Raw genomic sequence first — 24,589 nt, forward strand, 5'->3', positions numbered from 1 at the left:
CTCAGTACCAGAATAAAGACCAGCAAAAACCCGAGTCCCAGTTCTGGACCAGTGTTTCCATTTTGGCTTCCTCCTGGGCCTCCTCCTGCCAGACTCTTCCTCAGCCCCGCTCCCACCCAGGCTGACCAGACTGCCCTCCGGGGATGGAGGGGCACGGCCAGGGCTCCAAAGAAAGGTTTGGTGCTGCAGTCTGATGTGTGAACTGGGGGTGTGTGGCAGAAGGCCAGCAGTGGGTTAAAGTTAACACCAGACAATGATGCAATCACAGACTCCAAATTGAGTGCAGGTCGCTTTAAGAAAGGAGTAGCTGTAATCTGAAGCCTGCTGGACGCTGGCTTGGGAGGCAGCAGAAAAGGCTCTGGTGCTCACAGGAGCCCCTCAGTGTGCAGACCCAGGCTGGGCGTGGAGCAGCGGTGCACCCACAGGTAAAGCAGCTCCCTGTCTGGTCCGCGTTTGTATCAGGAAGATGGGAGGCTCCCCTGGGCTGGGGTGACCAGGGTGAGGCAGGTATAACTCCAGGGAGCAGAAAAGAGGGAGAAGAGGCTGGGAGACCATAGTTCCTCCAGCTTGGGGTCCAGGGTGAATAGGTGAGGTGGGGCAGAAAGAGTTGGTGGTCAGAAGGTCAGAACCCAATTATCCCTAAACCACTAGAAGAAGCTGGAGAAATTGCACCACTAGAAGAAGCCGGGAAAACTCTTGAATGGAATGGGTTGGAAACAGTGGAGGAGGGCAGTGGAGGACAAGAAGCTGAGAACGTGGCTGGCTGCTGGGTCAGGTCTGAGCAGCAGTTTGGGGTGGGGTGCTCTGCAACGCTGGCGAAAAGAGGCTGTTGGGTGCTGTGCCTCCACTGGGGAGTCCATCGGGCAGCCTGGCCATGGCTTAGACTCAGCTCCCTGTTGCCTTTTCAACATCACTGGCGCTGATTTCAAAGGTAACTTCTCAACACTGCCAAGCAGCTGGCCTGAGGGGAGCCCTCCTGGCGTGGGTGGTGTGCTGGGATGGAGGGCAGTGGGGTCCTTCTCTCCAGAGCCCACCCTTTTTCTTTGGCCAAGTCAGCTGCGAGTACAAGCTGGGAGATCAGTGGGGTCTTGGCCTCTCGCAAACAATGACCACTATTGAGTTCAGCTAGGGTATGGGATTTGGGGGCTTAGCTGCCAGAGCTGGAGAGGTTGGCCGCCCGCACCCTCGGGGCTCCCTGGGGCCAGCCACATCGAGGGGTGGGTCTGGGCCAGAGAAGAACTTCAGGCTTCCCAGAAACCCCATCATTGTCTGGCCCATGCCACTCCACCAGGAGTTCAGCCCCCAGGCTGAGGGTGGGAGGGGAAGCAGGCCAGGGAATTCTGTTCCCAAGACTGATCCTTCTGGGGTGTGGGGAGCCGAAACCCCTGGGTGCTCTGCCTCCATGCGTTCAGGTTCCAAGACTTCAGAAAAAAAGTTGACTTGATGGGGTCACCATGGTGGGGTGGGTCCGGAGGGGACCCCTGGGGATCTCCCTCCCAGAGCCACGGAGGAGGGCGGTGCCCTTCCCTGCACTGCCTGCGAGGTCCACCGCCATGTGGCTTAAAGGCCGCGTGGTTCTGGGAGGAGGAGGAGGAGTGATGGTGTTTGTCTCACCACTGGGTTTAATCTGAAACACATGTACTGGCTTAAATGTAGCCTTCCAGCCGGTAGGCAAGATCCCAAAATCGCAGTTCCTTGTGTCTCTTGATTGGGGCAATGTGGCCGAGAGGCAGGCCTGAGCTTGGTCGAGCTGGGAGGAGAGTGACCTCCTCCCCGCCCCCTCCCCCTGGGTTGGACACTGCCCTTTGGACGGGATGGCACCACTGTGCCTGTGCCCCTGGCCGGTGATGGCTGCCTGGCCCAGCCCACAGAATGGTCCCCGTGGACAAGACACGGAGTGCGCTCAGAGGGGCCCTCCTGTGCAGAAGACCCTTACTCTCAACCCTCTCCCTGCCCTTGCAGGGGGCTTTCAAGAATCTCTCCACTTCCCTCATCCCCAGGGCTTGAGGTGGAGGGTTCAAAGAGGCACCGTTAATACTGTGTGTCCTGGCGACTGACTCTGGCAGCTGTGGGCCCGTCTTTCCCTGCCAGGGTCCCTCACCACCACATCTTCAGTCCTCAGCCCGTGCACGTGGTAACAATGCTCACATGACCCAAGGTTTGAGCTCAAACTGCAGGGACTCCTATAGAGAAGACCCACCTTCAAGAGCATCTGGACTTGGTTTCCTTAAACACCAGGCCAGGGTGGCATCTCTCACCTCCTCCCTCCTCACTTGGTTCCCTACCCTGGCCCAGGGACTACAGCTAATGGCTTTTCCTTGAGCCCTACCGCCCCTGCATCTCACTGAATTTCCAGTCTCTGCTAAACCAGTTTGCTGGGGCTCAGACAGGGAAGGCCCCTGCCAGCTCTGGGTGGGGCTGGCCGGGTGGAGAGAGCAGCTGTGAGCCTGGACGCTGTTACGGGCTCTATCTTGCCCTGCAGAAAGTCCTTCCTGTTGCCTCAGTGGACAGTTTCTCCCTGAGTGGCAGGGGCTGCCATGCGGAAGAGCAGCTGGCTGCTCACTGGGAGATATGTGCTCAGGGTTTAGAGAGAAAGCCAGGCTGGTGCCCACTGGCCATCCAGCTGTAAGCAGAACAAACTCAGAGGCCATCTTTTCTTTTGCTGCCTTTCACATTGTCCAGAAGATTGTGTGTTAGTTGCTCAGTCGTGTCTGACTCTTTCTGACCCCATGGACTGTAGTCCGCCAGGCTCTTCTGTCCATAGGATTCCCCAGGCAAGAATACTGGAGTGGGTAGCCATTCGCTTCTCCAGGGATCAAATCCTGACTCAGGGATCAAATCTGGGTCTCTCACATTGCAGGCAGATTCTTTACCGTCTGAGCCACCAAAGCAGATTTAATTTTAAGGACTTTGCCCCCAAATCGCACACTACATTCTTTTTTTTTTGGCCACGTAGCATGTGGGATCTTAGTTCTCCAACCAGGGATCAAGCCCAGCCCCCCTGCATTGCAAGTGCAGAGTCTTAACCATTGGATACCAGGGAATTCCCCACACACTGCGCTCTTAATTTTCCTATTTGTTCTGAGAAGTCAGGAAAGTGTGTGTGTTTGCACGCATGTGTGCTAAGTCACTTGAATCGTGTCCCATTCTTTGTGACCCCATAGACTGTAGCCCGCCAGGCCCTTCTGTCCATGGGATTCTTTTTTTTTTTTTTTGTCCATGGGATTCTCCAGGCAAGAATACTGGAGTGGGTTGCCATGCTTTCTTCCAGGGGATCTTCCCGACCCAGGGATTGAACCTGCATCTTTTTAGTCTCCTGCATTGGCACGGGGGTTCTTTACCAGTAGTGCCCCCAGGAAGCCCCGAGTATGTGTTTATGGGTATACAAAAGGAAGAAAGAGCTTGAGACCCATGGCCTGTGTGTGTGTGTCACAGGGAAGGTGAGAGGCAGGGAAGACAGATGACAAGTTCTTGACTTGGCAGTGTGAATGGAGGGAGGGCAGGGACCAGCCAGAGGTCCTGACTGCTGGGACCTTATCCCTCTTTCTAACCAGAGGGCCCTTAGAAGACCTTATTTATGAACTCCCCACTGCCTTCATCCCCTCCCACCTCCACATCCTGACCCCGAGGCTGAGCTTACAGAGGCAATGAGTGTAGGAGGGCAAGAGATGGGGGAGCCCTGCACTCAAAGAGTTCCCTTTGCCCTTGTGGTCCAGGGGTTGGACCAGAGTCGGGTCCAAAGAGGCTACTGCTGGGGAGGTGTAGGGATTTGGGTGGCCTTACTAAGACTTGGTATTATTTAACTTGAAGGAAAGAATTCTGATGGGTGTCAGAGAGGGTTCCAAGTTGGTAGGAGGAAGAGGACTTGGCTCCCCAAGGGGAAAGGGGGGCCCTGGGGTTCCAGGAGTAGGGAGACACAATTTGGCTCAGGGATCATTGGAGAACTCACCTGTCTTTGGCCCCGCTGAGTGCTATGAAGCATCACCAAATTTAATTCTCATCCAATAGGTAAGAACTGATTTCCATTTTACAAGAGAAGACACTGGGATTTAGAGAGGTATTAAGACACAGAACTGGTGACTTCCCTGGTAGTTCAGTGACTAAGGCTGCGTTCCCAATACAGGGGGTCTAGTTTCAATCCCTGGTTGGGGAACTGGACCCCACATGCCACAACTGAGAGTTCATATGCACCTAAAGAAAATAAAAAAAGGATTCTCATGTGCTGCAATTGAGACCCGGCAGAGCCATAAACAAACAAAAAAGACACAGGATTGATGGGAATTCCCTGGCAGTACAGTGGCTAGGACTCATCATTTTCTCTGCCTGGATCTGGGTTCGATCCCTGGTCAGGGAACTAAGATCCCACGAGTCCTTGATGAAACCACAGGTTCCAGCGCAGAGCAATTCGAGGAGAGAGTTTGAGAGCTTCTTGTGGGGGACCTGGGGCTAGACCGGATGCCCCCATTCTCTGTGTTCCATGACTCTACATCTGAGATTCTGCCCCCATGCCATTACTAGACATAGATCCAAATCCTACATAATGAGCTGGTGCCTGCAGGGAACAGCCTCAGTGTGCATTTGGGCTGGATCACACCCCTACACAGGAGCCCACTGCTGGGCCTTCACCACCCTGGAGGTTTAGGCCTGAAGGAGGGTCTCCTGGCACAGACCATGGATGAAAGCACAAGCTCGCCATAGGACTGTGGGCTGTGAAGCAGGGGGAGGGCTGGGGAGGTGCTGAGAGGGAGGGTTAGCAAGCTGAGGGTCCACTTCCAGCCCGGGGGTAGGCTGGATGGAAGGTGCTGGCCCTGCTCCCTGCCCAGGGTGGCCAGTGGCGCAGGTTGGCGGTGGGGGAAGCAGCCTGCCTCCTCTTTTGCTCTCTTGCAGGCCCCGAGATGCAGGCCCTCGTGCTACTCCTCTGGACTGGAGCCCTCCTCGGGTTTGGCCGCTGCCAGAATGCCGGCCCAGAGGCGGTCAGTAGGAGTTGGGTGCGGGGCCTGGGGCAGGGCGGGGGATGTTAGCAATCCCAGCCCTGCCTCATCAGGCAGCACGGGGAGACTGGACAGCACCCAGGCTGCAGGCCAGGCTCTGGTCTTTCCATCCAGACAGGGCCTTGGTTTTTCCAAGAGCAAAACAGAAAGCGTCTCGCCCTGCCTTTCAGAGGACAGAGTGGTGGGGGTGGGGTGGGGTGGGTGGGGAAGATCCAAGAAGGTGAAAGGCGAAAGCCCTCTAACAAGCCCTTCAGTGAAGATTTTCTCATTACCTTTCATTACTTATGGGTCTCACTGAGGAGCTGGTGGTCTTGGATGTTTGCTCCGATCCTAACTAGGGGGCAGCAGAGATGTAAGAGCATGGAAAGGCCTCTTTCCTGTCCAGAGAGACCACAGTTGGGTTGCAAAGGCGGATGCCAAGAAGCCTAGGCTATGCAACAGTTGGGGGGTAGGGAGGTGGTGGTGACTGTCACAAGGGCAGCCAGGGCAGGTGGGGCATATTGGCAGGAGCTCTGGACTTTATTGTGAGTTCCAAATTTGAATTCTGGTTCCACCTCTCACCAGTTTTTTTATTTTAGATAAGTCACTGTAACTTGAATCTGTTTTCTTATCTATAAGACGGGATGAAAAACACCCATCCTTACAGGGCCAACATGGACAGTCACTTATTTATCTACTGAACACCTACTCTGTAGGTGCTGGGGATGGGTGGAAATATAAAAGACTCAGTTCTGGCCTTCAAGGGACTGTTTTAAGACATTAATCTTTGAGGATATCACTTACGTCAACTAGTATGAAATGAAGTAACTCAAATGAAAAGAACCACCGCAGAGCCTGGCGCATGGTAAGTGGTTAATACGTAAGTGGTAGTTGACTCTCAAAAATGGCCAGAGAACTAAAGGAGCCTTCATATTGGAGCCACCAGGGCTTGTCTGTGATGGAGGAGGTGATGTCTGATCAGGGCCAAGAAAGACAAGGAGGGTTTGATGGGAGGGTCCAGGTGGAGACCTGGGAGCAGAGGGCAAGGCTGAGCAGACAGGGAGACTCTGACCTGAGAAGAGAATTTCTTGGGAAGGGGGACTTCCCTTTTTTTTTTTCCATGAGTCACAGGCCTGAAGCTCACAGGTCACTGGTGTTTAAAGCTGGCCAGCTAACCTCTCTTGGGGGTTGCCTCTCCCCAGTGGAGCACCCCCACAGGAGTAGGGGGACAGACTCATTCCAACAGATGGCTGTACCTCTTCAGGCAGGACAGCCTTCAGGGACCAGAAGGACAGTCCCACGTCAAGTCATGAGACAGTCGCCCCCTGCTCATCTGCACTGGTCCTTGTACTCACATGCAGGGCTCCCTGGCCCCTGAGAGCACGGGGGTGCCAGTGGAGGAAGAGGATCCCTTCTTCAAGGTTCCTGTGAATAAGCTGGCGGCAGCCGTCTCCAACTTCGGCTACGACCTGTACCGCGTGAGATCCGGAGAGAGCCCCACCACCAACGTGCTGCTGTCTCCGCTCAGCGTGGCCACGGCACTCTCTGCCCTGTCGCTGGGTGAGTTCCCCGCCGCAGAAAGCCCGGCATCCCAGAGCTGCCCTCTGACCTCTGTACATATCTGACTCTAGGCCCTGGACACACTTCACTTAGGGAGGGTGATGAGGGCCGAGAGGCTGGCCCAGGGGTCCTAGCATGTAGGAGTGGGACTCAGGTCGGGGGGGCGCGTGGTGGAGCACTGCCGACACAGGTGTGTGGCCTTGGGACCACTTATTGACATCCCTTAGAGGAGCTCCTCCTACGTGCAAGCCTCAATGGCTTGGCTTGATACTGGGGATGTAACTACACACAAGCAGACATGGTCTCTGTTCTCACTTGGGCCACACAGCTGAGTTCATGGGGAAAAGTAGGAAATAGGAGGCTGTAGAACAGTCTGGTAAGTGCTGTGATGGGAGAAGCACAGGGCCTTTGAACCTCACTCCCATTCTTCTATCTTTCCAGGCCTGATGCCTTTGGCCTACCTTCAGGAAAACCTATTTTTCTTCCACTGCCTTCAAATTCCTTCCCACCTAGAAAGTCTCCAGGTACCAGCAGATAGACAGGCTCAGGGTTCAGTGTCCCTGAGAGTTAGGCTGACATGGGCCTGGCAAGCAGTTACAGAGACTCACACGCCTGTTCCCCTTGGCAGGTGCGGAACAGCGGACAGAATCCAGCATTCACCGGGCTCTGTACTATGACCTGATCAGTAACCCAGACATCCACGGCACCTACAAGGACCTCCTTGCCTCCGTCACCGCCCCCCAGAAGAACCTTAAGAGTGCTTCCCGGATTATCTTCGAAAGGAGTGAGTCGCCCTGCTGGCCCGAGCTGCCTGAGGCGTGTGGGGCTCTCTGCTGCAATTATCTGGGGGTTTCTTTCTAAACACCAGAGCACGTCTGCCCGGGGCCAAGCCTGGCACTGGGGGGTGGGCAGGAAGGGGCTTCATGGGTACAGAGGATCAGAAAGAGGATATGGGCTGAAGGAGTCAGTGGGAGGGTCGGGGGAGGGCAGTCACGTGAAGAGAAAACAGCAATGAGTGAAATCTGTTGTTCCCCATCCAGTGCCTGGGGAAGCTGGCACGGAGTCCGGGAGAGTCCCGGAGGGATGCCAGGCAGGGAGTCAGGGCCTGCCAAGGATCAGGCAGAACCACAGACTGTCAGGGAGGATGCTGGGTGAGGTCTCAGAGTGCACTAACCTCTGCTCCATCTCTTCGCAGAGCTGCGGATAAAAGCCAGCTTCGTCCCACCCCTGGAGAAGTCATATGGGACCAGGCCCAGAATCCTGACCGGCAACTCTCGAATAGACCTTCAGGAGATTAACAACTGGGTGCAGGCCCAGATGAAAGGGAAAGTCGCTAGGTCCACGAGGGAGATGCCCAGTGAGATCAGCATTTTCCTCCTGGGCGTGGCTTACTTCAAGGGTGAGGGCTTCTCCACTTGGCTTTCGGCCGAGGGTGGACAGTGCGTGTCAAGAGGGGGCCGGGAAGGAGGGGACGTCAAAGAAGGCAGAGGAGGACCCTGGAAAGGTCCTTGCCTGAGGGCTGCCTGCCTGTCACCAAACCCAAGGCAAACACTGGATAAATACCTGCAAAGTGTAAGGGGTGGTGGAGAAAGACCAGCAGAGGTAAGGGGGCACTCCCACTCCTGTGCCTTTTTTGGGGCTGGTAGAGGGTCCATGCCCGGCTCTGGCTGGAGAGATCTGCATGAACTTCATAGCCTTTTTGAGCCTGTTTTCTCGTCTGTTACTGGGAGATGGCAAACTGATTTCAGAGGCACTCTGTGTGTATTGTCTCCTGTCTTTTCATGGACCTAGTATCATGCCTGGGACACACAGCAGGTGTGTGTGTGTGTGCTAAGTCGATTCAGTAGTGTCTGACACTTTGCAACTCTATGGACTGTAGCCCACCAGGCTCCTTTGTCCATGGAATTCTCTAGGCAAGAATACTGGAGTGGGTTGCCATGCCCTCCTCCAGGGGATCTTCCCGACCCAGGGACTGAACCCACATCTCTTAACGTCTCCTGCACTGGCAGGCAGATTTACCACCAGCATCACCTGGAAAGCCCTTGATAAAACATGTTAGTTCTCTAATAACATTCTTCTAGGCCATGGTGAGGTACCCAGCTATTCCACGGGCCCAGTGTGAGGCCAGCCCTATTCATGAGCCTTGGGTGGGATTTTGGGCAACTTCCCCTTAAAATGCTTCATAAAAAGTATCAGGCAGTGTTGAGAGGGGACCCCTAAACCTCCAGAGAAAAGTCCTTCATGAAGCACTGAGCTCCAGGAAATGAAAGAAGCTGTTACAGACCAGCACGTTAAAGACCACGTTAAACGATCGGCTCACTGTGTGAGCACTGGCAAGTCACTTCACTTCTCTGGGCGTTCATGCGTTCTCATCTGTGACATGAAGTTGAGGTCCCTTCCAGCTCTGGTCTCCCTACAGTCTGTCTCCCAGACACATCACTGCGGAAGTGTGTACCAGTTCACCTTTCTCCTAGCTATCACAGAACTTGAATAAACCTGACAATGCTTCTTTCTGAGTTTACATATGGAAGGTAGTCGGGACCCTCAAAATATCACGGTCCAGATGGCCCATCCTGAGACAATTCCCTGACGTGTTAGGGCCTCTGGTGACTCAGATTCCTGCTGCTGTTTAATCGCTAAGTGGACTTTTCTGCAGTTCCATGGACTGTAGCTCCTCTGTCCATGGGATTTCCCAGGCAAGCATACTGGAGTGGGCTGCCATGCCATCCTCCAGGTGATCTGCCCAACCCAAGGGTCACACCCGCATCTCCTGCATTGACAGGAGACGCAGGTCAATTCTCAGTTCTTTACCACTGAGCCATCAGGGATCCTGATTCCTGTAGCCGGGCAATTTTCAGCAGTATGCCTTTCTGGTCTCCTGGGGCTCAGGGAACTCCATCTGTTTCATTCCAGGGCAGTGGGTAACAAAGTTTGACTCCAGAAAGACTTCCCTGGGGGATTTCCACTTGGATGAGGAGAGGACTGTGAAAGTCCCCATGATGTCAGACCCTAAGGCCGTTTTACGGTACGGCTTGGATTCTGATCTCAACTGCAAGGTCTGTATGGGGAGTGTGAGTGGCGGTGTGGGTTCAGGCAGGATGGTGCAGTAGGAATAGAATGGCCTTTGAGATCTGACAGCAGTCTGAATTATTTATTGACCTATTTATGGCTGAGCTGGGTCTTCATTGCTGTGCAGCATGGGCTTTCTCTAGTTGTGGGGTGGGCTTCTCATTGTGGTGGCTTCTCTTGTTATGGAGCTGTCTGAATTTTACCTGCTATGTGCCCTTCAGTAACTTAAGAGCTTTTCTGAGCCTTACTGGAGCGGGTTGCCATGCCCTCCTCCAGGAGATCTTCTCAGGGATTGAACCCAGGTCTCCCGCATTGCAGGTGGATTCTTTACCAGCTGAGCCACAAGGGAAGCCCAAGAATACTGGAATGGATAGCCTATCCCTTCTCTTGCAGACCTTCCCCACCCAGGAATCAAACCAAGGTCTCCTGCATTGCAGGCAGATTCTTTACCAGCTGAGCTATCAGGGAAGCCCCACTAGCTGAGCCCTTTGTTTCTAAAAATGAAGGGCCATAGCTATTGAAACTTATCCTCCGACTCAGGGTTTGTTGCAACAGTTGGTAAAGTGAAATTGAGTCCTCAAGACTGGGCACTCAAATGCTGGTTTTTTTTTTTTTGTCTTTCCTTCTTCTCTTTTTTTGGGGAGAACTTGTTTTCATAAAAATCCAAACTTTCAAAATCTGTTGCAAACTCCAAGTTGCTGGCATTCTAAGTCTCTCCTAGCTGACTTAAGAAAATTCTAAGTCAGTAGTTTTTTTCTTTGGGAATCTGACAATATGCCTGAAGCACTGGAGAGAAATGCCACATATGCATCTCTGCAGGTGATTTCAGGGGCTCTTGGGACCCCTGATGCCATCTGCCCCTTAGGTTAAAGACCTCTGCTCAGAGGGCCACTGTATTGCCGCTTCTGCATTGTTCTTCCCAGTGCCCTCATTTCTAGTCCGGGGCTCTGTATGTAACAGATGATCAGTAACTACTGGCAGACAAACCTTGGGAGAAAACACAGACCTGGGAATTCAATTCTGGCTCTTTAGGAAAAAACCACAGAAGAAAATTCTTTCAGTAGATAACTTCAGTTGGTATTAGGCTAAGAAAAGACAGTGGCTTATGCTTGAAGAAACATCAGTAGATAGCTTTTATTTATTTACCTGCATCAGGTCTTAGTTGCCTTGTGCAGATCTTTCATTTCAGTGCAATGACTCTCTAGTTGTGGCCCATGGGCTTAGTTGCTCTGCAGCATGTGGGATCTTCCTTCTCAGTCCAGGGATTGAACCGGTGCCCCCTGCAATGCCAGAATTCTTTAACCACTCTACCACTAGGGAAGTCCCATCAGTAGACATCTTGCTGCCGGAAAGCAACAGCTTAGAGGGACAACTGTTACACAGACAAGGGGCAGGGGAAGCGAGGCAAAGCCTGGTCCCAGGAGAGACGGCGGCTCGGGGTGTTTGTCCATCGCTAGGCTCCTGGACTCCAAATGACTAACCCATGTGCTTCCTCCCTGTTGTTTCAGATTGCCCAGCTGCCCTTGACCGGGAGCACGAGTATCATCTTCTTCCTGCCTCAGAAAGTGACCCAGAACTTGACCTTGATAGAAGAGAGCCTCACCTCTGAGTTCATTCATGACATAGACCGAGAACTGAAGACTGTTCAGGCGGTCCTGACCATTCCCAAGTTGAAGCTGAGTTATGAAGGCGAACTCACCAAGTCCGTGCAGGAGCTGAGTATGGCTGCAACACCCTTTGCTCTTGGGGAGAGCGGGGCTGAATCTTTGAACCTTCCTTCCACCTTGTTACAGTGAGAGTGAAAGTTGCTCAGTTGTGTCCGGCTCTGTGACCCCATGTCCTATACAGTTCATGGAATTCTCCAGGCCAGAATACTGGAGTGGGTAGCCTTTCCCTTCTCCAGGGGATCTTCCCAACCCAGGGAACGAACCCAGGTCTCCTGCCTTGCAGGTGGATTCTTTACCAGCTGAGCCACAAGGGAAACCATCCACCTTGCTAAGCAGATTGCAAAGCCTCCATGGACTAGTGCTGGGACCCGGGATGATCCCTTCATTCTAATAGTGCTGGAGGGGAAGACTGAACTGCCTTCCTTATCAGACTCATTCCTAAGCCCCTAGAGCATACATCCTATAAGAGGAACTCTGAACCTCTCAAGATAGGTCCCTTGACCTGGTTTCTAATCTTAACCTCATTGGCTGTGTGCTCTTAGGCAAGTCACTTAACCCTTAACCAGCCCAGAGCTCTACGAATGTTACAGACAGTCAAAAGCAGTGTTCTACCCCCACTTTGCTCGCATTCTTGAGAATCAGGATTGTATTCTTCCTTGCAGCGTTCACAAGGAAAGGTTTTAATGGAAATCTTTCTCAATTTCTGCAGAGCTGCAATCCCTGTTTGATGCACCAGACTTTAGCAAGATCACGGGCAAACCTATCAAACTTACTCAAGTGGAACATCGCATCGGATTCGAGTGGAATGAGGATGGGGCGGGTACTAACTCCGGCCCAGGGGTCCAGCCTGCCCGTCTCACCTTCCCTCTGGACTATCACCTTAACCAACCTTTCATCTTTGTACTGAGGGACACAGACACAGGGGCCCTTCTCTTCATAGGCAAAATTCTGGACCCCAGGGGCACTTAATACTCCAACTTAATGTTCAAATACCCAAGAAGAAAAAAACCTAGAGGGATGGCAGATTATATATTATATGAAGGCTATCCCTACGTTTCAGTGTATACTTTGCAATAAAAGTGCTTTATCCTTATCTTTCGTTACCCTGCTCCTCCTCCTATTTTGAGCTATGTTAAATTTAATATGAAGACAAATAGCCCTTTAGGAAATTGTTGGTCCCATCTTTATAGGCTGGGTCTATCTAAACTGCAGAAAGTCACCATATGAGATATGAACTTTAGTTATCTGCACTATATAATGCTGGGACTGATTCTCTGCTCTGTGGGGGTTCACACTTTAGGATACCAGTCCCCCTGGGAAGAGATTTCCTGTCTTTACCATCAGTGGAGCCAGCTCTTAAATACACAGGACTTTGCATGCTAAGTTGCTTCAATCGTGTCCAACTCTTTGCAACCCTATGGACTGTTGCCCACCAGGCTCCTTTGTCCGTGGGATTCTCCAGACAAGAATACTGGAGTGGGTGGCCATGCCCTCCTCCAGGGGATCTTCCCAACCCAGGGACTGAACCCGCATCTCTATGTCTCCTGCACTGGCAGGTGGGCTCTTCACCACTAGCACCAACTGGGAAGCACAGGACTTCAGGTTTTTTATTTTTTGGCCACACTACATAGCATGTGGGATCTTAGTTTCCCTGGGTCTCCTGCTTTGGAAGTGTGGTCATAGCCCCTGGACCCCCAGGGAAGTCTTGGACTTTAGGTCTTAAATCAAGCACAGATAACCCTCTTGTCAAGCTAATGTCACCTGACAACACCGGTTAACATGCAGACAGATCAGGGAAGAAGCTTGTAACTTCAGGAAATAATTCTTTATTTTATAGAGCATTTAAAGAAAGCTCTTAAGTTCACATAAAAATGAGGTCTGTGATGTAAAATTCTACCCATATTCTTTTTAAGGAAGTGGGCCTATTTTACAAAGTACAGCTGAACCTTTTTTTCAGGAACTTGAAACGTGCCAAGTGTTTTAAGAACAGAACAACTACAGAATTGGCCACAGGACTAAATTTTTCTTCTTGAAAGTCTGCTCTACCCAAACATCTCACTGGCCATGGCCTCTGCCACAGTGAATTAGTAGAAAGGAAGATAAACGAGATTCTGCCTGCCCTTCATTCAAAGGTTTGAGTGCAAACCATGTTCTGAACACTCAGCTTCTTGAAAAGCTACTGCCAGGCAGCTTCAAGGCCATTCAGTTCCTGATTATAAATGCCAGGGCAACCACCAGGCACTTCTTGGGCATGGATGGGGTGGGCAAGCTCTCAAAGCAGTGTGAATTTTTTCCAGTAACTCATCTGAACCACTTGGTCCCCAGTGGTGATAGAGAACCGAGGGTTCAGATCCAGAGACTCTGGCCTGCTCATGGGGTTTAGACCGGGATCCCCAACCTCCAGAATCTAATGCCTGATGATCTGAGGTGGAACTGATGTAATAATAATAGAAATAAAGTGCACGACAGACATAATGTGCTTGAATCATCCCCAAACCGTCTCCACCCTGCTCCTGGTCTGTGGATAAACTTTCTGCCATGAAACCAGTCCCTGATGCCAAAAAATGTTTAGCCCAGGCTGTACAACCAGGTAGACAACAGTTCTCCTTCTTATCTTGTCTCTTAGCTTTGGAACCACAAGCAGCCATGCCCACACGCTCAGCACCTTCTGAAGCTGTTTCCCCCTTTTCAGTACTTACATAGTCTGTATTTAATTTGCCTGCTTGGGGAGATAGAAAAAAAAGCGATCTCTTTTCAGGTTTGCTAATAAACATAACTCAGAAAGGACGTGTTATAAAGCCTTCGCTACAAGTTTGATTTTATTAGTGTTTGGTCAGTGAGTCAGCCAGGAGTATAGAGTGAAATCCAGAGTACGAGGGCTGGAAAACTAGCAAAAAAAAAATTGAGAGTTGCCATCCTAGCCCAACAACAAAATGGTCCCATATTTATTTCTCTATTCATAATTTATATGCTACCGGTTTAAACAAAGGATTTGAGAAAGCTAGAACATAAATGAAACTGTCTCTCCAGAGGTAAGGAGCCTCACTGACTTCTGGCTTTATAACTATTTTTCAATTACAACACAACTATTAAAGAGTTTAAGTTCCCACTGGAGTGGTACACAACACTTCATTACTGCTAGAAACCATAGGAATGTTCCAGCGAAGCAGACATCATCATTTAGAGAGGTGGCGTCTAGCCAAAACCCTAGGCTAACATCCAGATGCCTGCAGATCAGCTAAAATCCTTTTAAAGGGCTTAGGCTCTCCAGATACCAGTTTGAAGTCTTTTCTGGGAAATGGGAGTTTGTGCTGGAGAGTAGTTAACTACTTCAAAAAACATCCATCAAAATAGGTGAGCCTATCTCTAACTGCGAAGCCTTCTAAGTCCTCCCCCATCTTGTACACCAGGCTTGTGACTGTCAGGCAGGTCCTGTATTTTTAGGTGACAGCTCAGCAGCAACAGACCCTCTTTAACTCATCCCACCCTATTTCTTAGGTCCCACAGGGATGGTTGGCAAGTCCAATAAACAGGATTTCATCTTTTGTAGCTCCCGGATCTCGTCATTCCAAGGGCCATAATGCACCAACAGGACCTTCTCTGCCTTCTGTATTGTGTTCAGAGCTTCGGGTATTGCACACCTGAACCACAAGGAGGTAAAGATAAGTGAGCCCGTGTGTTCAATCAGGCAAACAGTGGAGGGCCTACTCACATCCCGTGAAGAATGCAGAGTAGGTAACTTTTGTTTTCAAGAACCTTATAGTCTAGAAGGGCAGAAGAGACTCACAAAACACACTGAGAGCTAGAGTTTGAAATGAAAGCTACAAAAAAAGTACAAAGATTCCAGGATACTGAGAGACAGGCAGGTCTCAAAGAGCTCATCCGATATTTTTGTTGTTGTTCAGTTGCTAAGTCAAGTCCGAGTCTTTGTGACCACATGGTCCTATATTTACTCGAGGTTTACTCACGAGCCTTTGTCTCAAGAGACACCAAGTCCGTCTGTGACCTGATTCTGCAGCTCTTTGCCCTCTCTCTGACCGAATGGGCTGCCTCTACGTCTTGGGTATCAGGCCCACCCACCACACAGTCCCAGGATCGAGTTTCGAACATTTCACCACACCAATAGCAGCTTTATCAAGGCTGGACGTATTCCACCTAGAAATACTGACAGTAGGGCCTCCTAATGATCCCAGTTACAAAAGTGGATGAGGCCATCAACTCACCAATCCTACTGTTCTTTCAACTTTTAAAGCTGGGTTTCTCAACCTTGACAATATTGACATTTGGGGGCCAGATAATTCTTAGCTGGGGGGGTTGTGGTGCTGCCGTCTCGTGCACTGTTGGATGTTTAACAGTATCTCTGGCCTCCACCCCTAGTCCTAACAATTAAAAACGTTCTCAGACATTGCCAGATATCCCCTGGGGAGCAAGAAGACTCGTGCTTGATTATAACTGCTTTAAAAAGAACAGGACCAGGAAGAAGGAAGAGAGGCCCGGAGCTGAGGGTGCTGAGAATGAGTGCCGAGGGAGGGACAGAGGAGGGGACTAAGAACGAGGGAGGGACGGAGGAGGGGACTGAGAAGAAGGCTAAGAGCTGCTACAGGGTGGAGGGAGCCCTGAGGCAACTTCTCCCTGGGAAACTCCCTTCAGAGCTAAGAGCTTCCCCATTATCTCCCAGGAGGAAATTCTAAAGCAACAAATGTGTCAGCAGGACAGAAGGAAGGGATCGCTCCTAAAGGGGAAATAAAGACGTTTCACTTTATTTTCATTCCAGGGGCCTTGTGACCTAATTTCCTAGAGAAACTCTTAGGCCCTCATCAAAGCCTCATCTCTCTTCTACAGAGCAGTGGGGCGCTGTGGGAGCAAAAAGGAACACACAGAAGAGCCTAGTATAAAATCAGTATGTGGCCTGGCAAAGTGTTAGGAAACAAGACTTACCCATTGAAGAAGACTTGGGCCAGTTTGAAGAGCTCATGGCCCATCTCCACACTGGATGGCCCGTGGTGGACCTCCACCACTTGGAGACTCTTCTGCAGGTGGGTCGCTGACTTCTCCCAGTCCCCTGCAAAGAAAGGAAGATCCGGATCCAGACAAGAACCACAGTCAGCTGTGGATGAACTTGTTCTGGGAAAGGAAAGCTGAATGGAAGGGAGAGCAGCCTCAGATGGAAGACTGAGAGAGCCCCAACCAGACAAGGCCAAGGTCACAACCGCACACACAAGGCAGGCTCATTCCTCACAGCGAAAGATGCAGACACAGGCCATACCTAAGGCAGCATAGGCCTGGGCCAAGGCGTCCTCGATTTCTCCCACCACGCTGTGTTCTGCAGACAGGAAGCTCTCGGCATCACTCTGACACCCCAGCAACAGCTGAATGGCTAGCTCTATCAATTAAAAGGAAAGTGGACTCGTTACAGACACAGATCCAGTCTTGGAAATGAGATTCCAGCCCTTAAATCCTCTATAGGTGGGCCTGAATGTGGAAATCCCACTGTCTCCCTGGGTTGTCATCAACCTGCAATGTTGGGTCCAACAAAGCTGCTCTCTTATGTTTTCTCTTTCAGCAGCTCAAGGTGCTGGGTGAGGCCTCCCCACATGTGCTCTGGGTTTTCAACTTCAGTTTGAAGTGGGATGGCTACATTCCATGTATGGCCGTTACTTCTCTTGACTAAGAAATCTAAGCAAAAAGGTCAACTTTCATAAAAGGTAGGGTAAATAAATTCCCATGATGTCAAGCCCCAAGGCAGAGCTTTCCAGGGTAATGAGGGGTTTTGTAACTCCCTTTCTGGAAAAAGCAGGATACTTAAACCCACTGGGCACATGCCCCACTGCTCGGTAGAAGAGAGATAGGCTCTGATGAATGCAGAACTGTTTCTCTAGGAAATTAGGTCACGAGGCTCCAGAACTTAAATAAGTGACACTGAGCTTCCGGATATGCACAAAGATTACGGATGTCAAAGATAACCCGTTAGTCTTTAACTAACTCTCTGATGCCTAAGAGAACAACAGCTTAAATCAGTTGGCCCTTTTTCAAGGACATCATGCAAATTGAGCTGGCAAGGGTTTGGTCTCACTGGCCTACATAGCCATCTTGTGGTTGGCAGGGGGATAATTAAATTCAACGCTTCAATCTTCACTGAGTATCCTTGAGATCAAGGTGAACTCAGACTGAATAAAAGGGAAGGGGCTGGAGGACCGAAGCAGGGAGCCAGTCTCACCTAGTCTGCCATTTCTGAGACGCTTCTGGGCCGCCCCCACCTGCCGCTGAAGGTCCTGTAGCCGGGAGACCAGGAGGTGTCTGCTGACTGATTCCGTACAAGCTGGGCCACCACAGCTCAGAACATCATCTCCCTGCGGAAGTCAGTGTTCTCTTTATTGACCAGAGCCAGCGAGCGACACCACAAGTGCTTACCCTACAGCATCACTCCGCAACTCCTGACCCTGTGGGGGAAGGCGACTCCTGCTGTAACATACAACGACCAAGGGGGACTGAATCTGGATCTGGTTTGATGGTAGCAACTGCAGCGGAAGCAGGAGCCAAGCCTTGTTTGACATTTAGCTTCTGCAACCAAATTAAAACTGGCACAGACCAGTCTCTTTCTACACTGGCGTTGTTGTGTGTTAATTGCTCAGTGGTGTCTGACTCTGCGACACCATGGGCTGTAGCCCACCCGGCTTCTATAGTTCCTCTTACTTCTCTCTGGGGCTAGGACTTTGGATGACAGACATATTTCCAGGGGTTATGGAAAAGCCACAAGGAAACCAACAGGAAAAGGTGCGGGGTGAGGCCTCCCCACATTTGACGCTGGGCTTGTTGTGACTTCAGCTTTCCAACACAACCAGTTCCATGTTCTACCTGCAGGTGCCCTAAGATACTTGCTGTTCAGACGCCTGAGTCTGTGGCTCCGTTTGGCAAGGGCGCCTGGTTTCTGCTGCGGGTCCTTCTCACGCGTCCTCAGTCAGCGCCTGGGGGCTGAGCGGGGAGTGGGCAGCTCTGACATGGCCGTCCCTCTGGCCCAAATGGCTGCGGGAAACTCTGTGCCTGGGGAGCAGGCAGCTCTCATATGGCCGTCCCTCTGGCCCAAATGGCTGCAGGGAAACTCTGTGCCTCTGATTTCCCTCCAGCCACAGGTGCTGGGTTGAGGAAACACAGAATGATTTTTGCCCAGATCTCTGTTAGAGTCTGTATGTTTTTATCCTTTTGGACTGGAGCTAAAGGCAACCAACCAGCCACTGCAAGGAGGAAGTCTCTCCGAGATTGGGCTAAATAACATAGAAAACGGAGCTGAGGGGGCAGAAAGAAAAACTGGGTCTTGGTGACACGTCCTAAGCTCCTGGACTACAGTGTATTTGAAGAACCCTTAACCTGGGACTTCCTCGTGATTTACTGGAGCAACCCTGACTCGGTTTAGGTGGGATTTTCTGTTCTTTGCAGGAGAAAGAGCATGAATCCCAACCCTTTCCTGTGGTTCCTGTAGGGGGTGATCAAGGTGTGGGGAAGAGAGAGTATGGCTTTCAGCACCTCCAAGTCCCAATGGCATCCTCCTAAAGATTTCAGGCCTTTCAGCTGGATAACTCATGTTATCCAGTTATCTTCTTGGAAAAGTCACAAGAAGAGAAGTAAAGGAAGAAAGAGATTCACCTGCAGGAGTGCTCTGCAACGGTGACAACGGAAGGCTTCCCGACCAGGCCCTGACAAGGGACTCTGCTTCTCATGTTCACAAGCTGGACAGTTGCAGTCAAAGAAATACTGAGACCTCAGCTTCTGGCGCCTCTCAGCAATGCCCATCCTGCTCTCGTGCGGTCCTGCAGAAAGACCACACTTGGCCAACATTGAAACCAAGAGAGCACCAAACACTGCTTAAAAGATTGCAGGGGACTTCCCTGGCGATCCAGTGGTTAAGACTCTGAGCTTCCACTGCAAGGGACAGTGGGTTGTCTCCCTGGTCAGGGAACTAAGATCCTGCACACTGCAGTCAGAAAAAAAAAAAAGACTTCAGCTTAGTGGAGGGTCTGGTAATCACACATCATGTGACAAGTACCTTTTACTCAAACATAGATGTAACTATAGAAACAGGCTTCAAAGTCATGGGGACAGGAAGAAAAAGAAGCCAAGAAGTTGTTCTCAGTCCATTTTCAGAATAGGATGCTTATAGGGATCAAGCAGTGAGATACACAGTAGTGTAGACACAACAGGGCCTAGTGAGGAGCTTTGTACCACCTCCACCAGGAAACAGACCCTCCCTGGGCAGGTGAAAGGCACCTGCTTTGTGGCCTGCCCATGTGAGTTCACCCCATCCTTTTCTGCTGGAGAAGCGTGGGCAGCGAGGAGGATGGCTCACCGTAACAGTGGAGTATCTCTTGCCCTCTTCTAATCAGCTGTGATGCCCGAATGGTGGCGATGGTGCCAATGAAGGACATGCTGGTGTTGGGGCTGCAGGAATGGTTCAGGAGGCTGACGACAGGGAAAAGGGCTGTGGCAAGGCGCACCTGCCGGGTGTCGGTAATGAGGTTCTCTTTAGATCCTGAAAGTGCAAGAGGAAAAAGGGGAAAAATGTGTCAGGACATTCATCCTGGCCTCGCCCGCCATTCCTCAGATGATGAGCTGGGCGATCGAGCCTGAAGCCCGGCTGAGTCAGAGCTCCACAAGCCGGATCCGATATAAATCAGATGGAGCATGACTCAGAGCTAACTCTGGTCCCCAGGAAGCAAAGCAAATGAGCACATGAAAAGTCCACCAGAATCCTGGAACCTAACCACTGTGTCTCAATTCCCCCAGAATAATCCAAAGATTAGAATTTGTAGAAAATAATAAAAAAGGAATTATCAGTAGGGAGCCTTCTAGACAAGACAGTTGCATAATATTCATGACGACATGGAAACCAGAGCACCTGCTGAGGTTACTTCCTAAAGGTTTATAGTCCAAGTGCTTTTGTTTAACTGGTCTTTGGGGGGTTAACAGAACAGGTAACCTAATCGCTATCCTAAACAGGCCTATCATCTATTTTTTAAAAAATCAGTATTATGCTCACCTCTTTATTCTGCTCTTTGTTCCAATTTGATGGGATATCAGTCAGTAGTAGTTCTCACTGAAAAAAATCTCTGGATCACATTTTTTTTTTGGCTACACCTTGCAGCATGCGGAACTTCCCTGAGCAGGGATCAAGCCTGTGCCCCCTGCACTGGAAGTGTGGAGTCTTAACCACTGGACCACCAGGGAAGTCCTGGGCTATGACTATTCCAGCTCCATATCCCAAGCAACCTCTCCTTTGAAACACAATCAACAATTTAACCACATGACTGAAAATTAGGAAGGAAGCGGGGAAAAAAGCCGTGAGGCTATTTCTGCACCAAGGCTCAAGCACTTATATTCATATGTGAATTCTGTTCTCCTGCAGGCCCACTTGCTCTTATTTTAGCCACAACTCTAACTGGCATAGCTATTCAGCTTCTCAGCCCACAACAGTCCAGAAACAGAGAACTAGTAAGACGCAGGATTTCTGACAATGGCAAAGGAGACGGTGACAGACTGGGGAGGAGGCAGAACTTATACAAGAACAACAGCCTTGGGGCAAACAAAAATACTAGCACCACTGAGTTTTACTACGACTGTACATCTGACTTAACCAGAGGTTCTCAGACTCACACCATACTTGCACGGATTTTTGTGACAGCCATACATATCTTAGGAGAATGCACAGTACACACAACCTTGAGTGTACAGAAAGGTTTAAACTGTATTCTGCAACCTTAGTGTAAGCATGAGCAGATCACATTTCCAACAAAGCTGGTTGAAATATGAAAGATACTGGTACTTGAAAGGGAAGTTTCAGTTTTCTGGAAAACTGATAAGCCATCATTTAATTGTGGTATCACCATATAAGCCAGGAGTCTCAATCTACCAATCACCAAATAATGCGTTGTAGGCACATATGAAATAAAGAAAGAAAATATAAACCATCAAGTGAAAATGTTCTAGAAAGGAAAACATTAGCTATAGGAATAATACTGTCTCTCTGCAGACAATTCTATTACCTGCTGCCGTGGAGAGCCAGAATTAGAACAAGTAAATAAAATTTGCAGGGAATCCAAATGACTCAATTTTAGTCAACAGTTCTACACTGTATTGAAATCTTTCATTAGTGCGTCTCCTAAATGCATAACTGATTTTAGTATCCTTTCCCCGACCCTTGTCCAAGGCCTACCTTCTCGTAAATGTGCTAATGAGCAGTGGAAATGCTAAAAGGTAAGGAGGCCGCAGGAAGGAGCAGCACAGGGCACAAACAGTTTGTAGTCTGAATAATCAGCCTCTGCATAATTAAAAGTTGACTTGCATTGCCAACTACTGATAACTGGCAATCTATATTAGAACAGCTGCTAAAATTTTCCCAGAAAAAAATTATCACAATGCCATGAGTAATGCCAGCTTCGTGAATTATTTATGGATTATCCTCTAACAGAAGTAGGCCGAGGAACTGAGTGGGGTGAGTATTTTATGTCAGAGTTGAATCTCTCTCTAATTATCTCGACAAAATTAAGTATTGATTTTAAAAGTTATTCAATATTTTGCATTAGTCATCTATTACCAGAGATCAGAGAAAGTGAGAATGTGTAGGTACATTAAGCAAATCTGTGACATTTTGTGTACAGAACAAACAAAAAAACAAAAAAAGAGGGACTGATTCTTTATTTTACAGAAAGGGCACCTCACTAACATCCTTAGTACATTTAAAATGAGATTCAAGTAAAGAAAAAAACATTCATTTATAATACTTTCGGAATATACCTCTCTTGGCAGATATTTTATGAAACAAGAAATTTCTGTGTGAAACAGGAAATTTCTGTGTAAAACAAGTCTTCAAGGATCCCCCGCAAGGTAAATTCCCAGTGGTTGAAGAGTGAAAGGGCAGTGAACTGACCTGAACCTCTGCAGAACTTCATTAATCCCCTTTACAACCTGAACCCAGACACACCACGGATATGCCAGTTTCACCCAGACAGATCCGCACATACCGAGGTCTGGAGTTTTATCGGTGGCCAGTTCTGTTCCTTCAAATAAGTGCCAAAGAGAGGTTCCTGAGGAATTATGATTAAATAGGATTTATGCAAAGATAATAACATATATTTTTATAGGTTTTTGTCAAAATCTATCCAAGTTAACACTTTAATCCTTCTTCTGAGCTACTAATGAAACAGCTGCTAATGAAATTCAATGAGAACACTAAACTTGGAGGTGTTGGAACCCCAAAGAAATAATAAAAAGGGATGAAATAAGATTAGAAATATTAGCAGACGGAAACAAAATTAGATTGACTTCAAAAATGAAAGTGAACATTGCTGGTGGGTGTGTTAACTGGTACAACTTTCCTGGAGGGTAATTTTGCAGTATGTACCAAGTACCTTAAAAAATGCTCTTATCATGTGACCTCTCTTTTATTGTTTACAGAAACTAAATTACAAAAGAAACACATGGGAGTCAGAAAAAATTTTAAATCTGAAAATTACAGAGAAAATAACAGTTGTTTATAATCCTCTCAGTCAGCTATTAGGTTTTGGTGCATTATATTTTCTTTCTAGCCCTAAATATGCAATTTTTAACCTAACTAGCAACATGGAGCGGAGAAGGCAATGGCAAGCCACTCCAGTACTCTTGCCTAGAAAATCCCATGGATGGAGGAGCCTAGTGGGCTGCAGTCCGTGGGGTCGCTAAGGGTCGGACACGACTGAGCGACTTCACTTTCACTTTTCACTTTCACACATTGGAGAAGGAAATGGCAACCCACTCCAGTGTTCTTGCCTGGAGAATCCCAGGGACGGGGGAGCCTGGTGGGCTTCCGTCTATGGGGTTGCACAGAGTCGGACACGACTGAAGTGACTTAGCAGCAGTAGCAGCAGCAACATGGTACACATAGTGATTTGTAAGTTACTTCTCTTCACTTAGTATGTCATGGCCATCTCTTTATTCTCTAATCTGAGATGTACACTATAATTAAAAAAAAAAACACAACAAAGTAACTCTGCCAATCTAATAGGGAAAAAAATGGTATCTTGCTTAAATTACTAGACAGAGGTTAGAAATGATCATCTTAATTACTACTTTGATAAAGTACTTGCTTATGTATATATAAGATTTAACTTATATACCATAAAATTCACCTATTTTAAGTGTAATTCAACAATTTTAAGGAAATTAATCTAAGTTGTACAACCATTACCACAATCCAGTTTTAGAACATTTTCATCACAATGTATATTTTTAAAAGCTGATTTTAAGAGTTGCACAGTTGCTGGAAATGTTCTCTCATTTTATCATTCACATTTTCATTTTTCTTTGTGGGTTTTGGGGGGTGGGGAGTGTTAAACCAACAACTATTTCATTTCTTACAATGCTGTGTGCCAGCAACTTTGCTTGAGCTCAGCTGAATAATTTTGCTGCTAGTCTTGCCTGGGATTACCTTTAGGATTACAACCATCTGCACATGGTCTTTTCAGAGGCTAGCCCAGGCTTGTTCACAGATCACATCATCATTTTAAGAAGTAACAATCGCAGCTGCAAGGTCTCTTAAGGCTTAGACTTATTAAGTCACATAACATCACTTCTACTGCATTCCACTGGTCAAATTGAGGTTCAGCAGGGGAAACAGGCTCCACCTCTTGATGGGAGAAAAGGTAATATCAAGTTGAAATGGAGTAAACATATAGGGATGGGACCACAGAAATTGTGGTCATTTTTGCAAATAGTCTCCCCTAGAGGCCTGGAGATTCACCTGGTGCAGGTGCTGCTTCTATGTCGCTTCAGTCGTGTCCGACTCTGTGTGACCCCATAGACGGCAGCCCACCAGGCTCCCCCGTCCCTGGGATTCTCCAGGCAAGAACACTGGAGTGGGTTGCCATTTCCTTCTCCAATGCATGAGAGTGAAAAGTGAAAGTGAAGTCGCTCAGTCGTGACTCTTAGCGACCCCATGAACTGCAGCCCACCAGGCTTCTCCACCCATGGGATTTTCCAGGCAACAGTACTGGAGTGGGGTGCCATTGTCTTCTCCAGAGATTCACCTAGTCCTCTCACTATCCGTATAAGAGTACTGACCCACACAGAGGTTGAGTAACCTGCCCAAGTTCATACTGAGAGTTAGTGGTCAGAGTGAGAGAATAGGAACTCATTGTTCCCCATCCAACGTTTTCATTCCTTCAAGGACCTCTTTCACCTACATTTGCTATTTTCTTTTCTGATTATAGTGTTTTTGAAATTTGGTATTTAAATTAAATCTAGCTATCTTCTAATTACCGAAATTTGGTACTATATACTTTAGAAGGCTTCTCTGAC

General features: G+C 49.0%; 2 protein-coding genes across 4 annotated transcripts in view; one reads left to right on the forward strand and one right to left on the reverse strand.

The window, feature by feature from the left end:
* The first annotated feature begins 290 nt into the window (after positions 1 to 290).
* Positions 291 to 12,359, forward strand: SERPINF1 (serpin family F member 1). Of its 2 annotated transcripts, none has more exons than XM_055403356.1 (8): positions 291 to 425; positions 4,888 to 4,973; positions 6,332 to 6,530; positions 7,159 to 7,314; positions 7,726 to 7,929; positions 9,444 to 9,586; positions 11,108 to 11,318; positions 11,976 to 12,359. In XM_055403356.1, exons 2-8 carry the CDS (start codon positions 4,896 to 4,898, stop codon positions 12,233 to 12,235), a joined length of 1,251 nt encoding a protein of 416 aa, XP_055259331.1. In that variant the 5' UTR covers positions 291 to 425; positions 4,888 to 4,895; the 3' UTR covers positions 12,236 to 12,359. The 2 variants fall into 2 exon arrangements, with proteins under 2 accessions (XP_055259331.1, XP_055259323.2); XM_055403348.2 differs by lacking the exon at positions 291 to 425 and adding an exon at positions 867 to 931.
* Positions 10,092 to 24,589, reverse strand: part of SMYD4 (SET and MYND domain containing 4) — a 43,707-nt gene continuing 29,209 nt past the window's right edge. Inside the window, exons 6-11 of one of the 2 annotated variants that reach the window (XM_088828764.1) lie at positions 19,608 to 19,790; positions 18,908 to 19,071; positions 17,484 to 17,616; positions 16,533 to 16,649; positions 16,205 to 16,328; positions 10,092 to 10,879 (exon numbers count right to left, since the gene is read on the reverse strand). In XM_088828764.1, the coding sequence (XP_088684890.1) occupies positions 10,801 to 10,879; positions 16,205 to 16,328; positions 16,533 to 16,649; positions 17,484 to 17,616; positions 18,908 to 19,071; positions 19,608 to 19,790 (800 nt within the window). In that variant the 3' untranslated portion in view covers positions 10,092 to 10,800. Of the gene's footprint in view, positions 10,880 to 12,510; positions 14,908 to 16,204; positions 16,329 to 16,532; positions 16,650 to 17,483; positions 17,617 to 18,907; positions 19,072 to 19,607; positions 19,791 to 24,589 lie in introns of those variants that run through there. The other variant, XM_088828763.1, reaches the window with a different exon arrangement.

The sequence above is a fragment of the Moschus berezovskii genome, chromosome 20 (genome assembly GCF_049115385.1).
Source record: "Moschus berezovskii isolate FMDL1 chromosome 20, NW_MosBer_1.0, whole genome shotgun sequence".
NCBI lineage: Eukaryota > Metazoa > Chordata > Mammalia > Artiodactyla > Moschidae > Moschus > Moschus berezovskii.

Coding starts and splice junctions, on each gene's coding strand:
- SERPINF1 (XM_055403356.1), top strand. CDS start 4,896: ATGCAGGCCCTCGTGCTACTCCTCTGGACTGGAGCCCTCCTCGGGTTT. Junction 7,315..7,725: donor CCGGATTATCTTCGAAAGGA/GTGAGTCGCCCT, acceptor ATCTCTTCGCAG/AGCTGCGGATAAAAGCCAGC. Junction 11,319..11,975: donor CAAGTCCGTGCAGGAGCTGA/GTATGGCTGCAA, acceptor CAATTTCTGCAG/AGCTGCAATCCCTGTTTGAT.